The sequence below is a fragment of the Merops nubicus genome, unplaced genomic scaffold, assembly GCF_000691845.1.
Source record: "Merops nubicus isolate BGI_N331 unplaced genomic scaffold, ASM69184v1 scaffold43990, whole genome shotgun sequence".
Lineage (NCBI taxonomy): Eukaryota > Metazoa > Chordata > Aves > Coraciiformes > Meropidae > Merops > Merops nubicus.
The window spans coordinates 1-1,545 of record NW_008584331.1 but is presented as its reverse complement, the minus strand read 5'-3'; the positions used below and the strand labels follow the sequence as shown (position 1 = coordinate 1,545).

At 42.5% G+C, this 1,545-nt stretch overlaps 1 protein-coding gene across 1 annotated transcript in view; it reads left to right on the top strand.

Annotated features, from left to right (window-relative positions):
- Window positions 1-776, top strand: part of RPS6 (ribosomal protein S6) — a gene marked incomplete at its 5' end in the record, with an annotated part of 3,731 nt that extends 2,955 nt beyond the window's left edge. The window contains one exon of the mRNA XM_008943756.1: window positions 638-776. Coding sequence (XP_008942004.1) covers window positions 638-733 — 96 coding nt within the window. The remainder of the gene's footprint in view (window positions 1-637) is intronic.
- Between the last annotated feature and the right edge of the window lie 769 nt (window positions 777-1,545).

Genomic DNA, 1,545 nt, shown 5'->3' with positions numbered 1-1,545 from the left:
TGAATTGCGAGTATAAATGTGGCAGGTCAGTTGTTTTGGGAGGTGCTTCTATCCATTTTTGCCCAGTCATAGAACAGTAGAAATTAACCAGACTGATAAATAGAACATGAGAGCTGATTTTGAAGAAAACAGTGACCAGTTACAGCCCTTGAATGTAAGTTCTGCAGGAGCAGTTTTAGTTGAATTCTGGTGCCCAAGCAGTTGAGAGATTGTGTGGAGAAACTGGGTCCTGCAGCTGACCTTGATGCACAGTAGCTGGGCAAGAAGCTGTTCAGGTGAGTGTGCTCTTGCTTCTGCACAACAGTGACTGCTGCTGCCAGACTGATAGAATATTTAGCACAGTACTTGAGTGTCTCATGACTTTCAGAAGGAAATTGAGAGGAGATAGACCTCTGGTGAGTTGTGAACTCTGCATTAGTATTTTGACTGTCATTTTGGACATTATTCCATATTGTTTAAAGACGTGTACAGGTTTGGTTATTCATGGAAGAATTCTCATCTGTGAAGAAGGGAAACTGTATTCTGCTTTGCTTCCTTTTCAGTTGCTTTTTCACTTGTTTATTCCTTTGTAGATGTTTTTAAGTGCTTGGCTCTGTGTAACATCTCAATTCTGACTTGGTGCTGCTTTGCTTTTCAGGAAGCCAAGGAGAAGAGACAGGAGCAGATTGCAAAGAGACGCCGGCTTTCCTCACTGAGAGCATCTACATCTAAGTCCGAGTCAAGTCAGAAGTAGATGTACACGATACTAAAAATAAACCCTTTTTGTGATTAACTTTCACTGTAAGACTTTACAGTGCATGGTGTTACTGGACATCAAATAAAAAGTCTTAAGGCTAACTGCATCATGCAGACCAGAACTGTGGACTGGGACCACAAACTTTGGTCTTGACTCAGTTCTCTTTTGAGGACTTCCAATGTATATTTGTATCTTCACTGAGAAGGTCCAGTTTATGATAACCTTGTGCACGTGTTGGGTTTTCTGCAAGCAGGATTTATCTGTAGCAGCAAAATCCTGTTTGTCTCAGAGTGCACAGGATCTAAACACCAAGTTAACTTTTAGGAGCTGTGGCTAGAACTGACTTGGTACTGTTCTGTGGCTGGTTTGGTTCTCCTTAAATCTTCAGTACAGGCTGGTGTTTCCAGATGAGGAATTGTCACTTGCTTTTGATGCTGAGCACAAGATGGGTAAAATGGAAAAGCCTTCAGCTGATTCTTGGCAAGATTAGGTGCAGTTAAGTCAATCACTGGAACAGGCTCCCAGGGGAAATGGTCACAGCGTGAAGCTGCTCAGGGAGTTGCCTGAATGACACCTGCCAGTCATGTGGTTTGGTTTTAGGTAGTCCTGCAAGGAGCTGGAATCATAGAATCATTAAGGTTGGTAAAGTCCTAAAAGAACTATGTCCAACCATCAATGCAACACCTTTTTTTTTTGCTGCGACCAAACCGCATGTCCTGAAGCATCACATCCATGTGTTCTTTGAACACCACCACCTCCCTGAGCAAAAGCAGTTTGAGTTGATCATAAAATCCTTTAGGTTGGAAGAG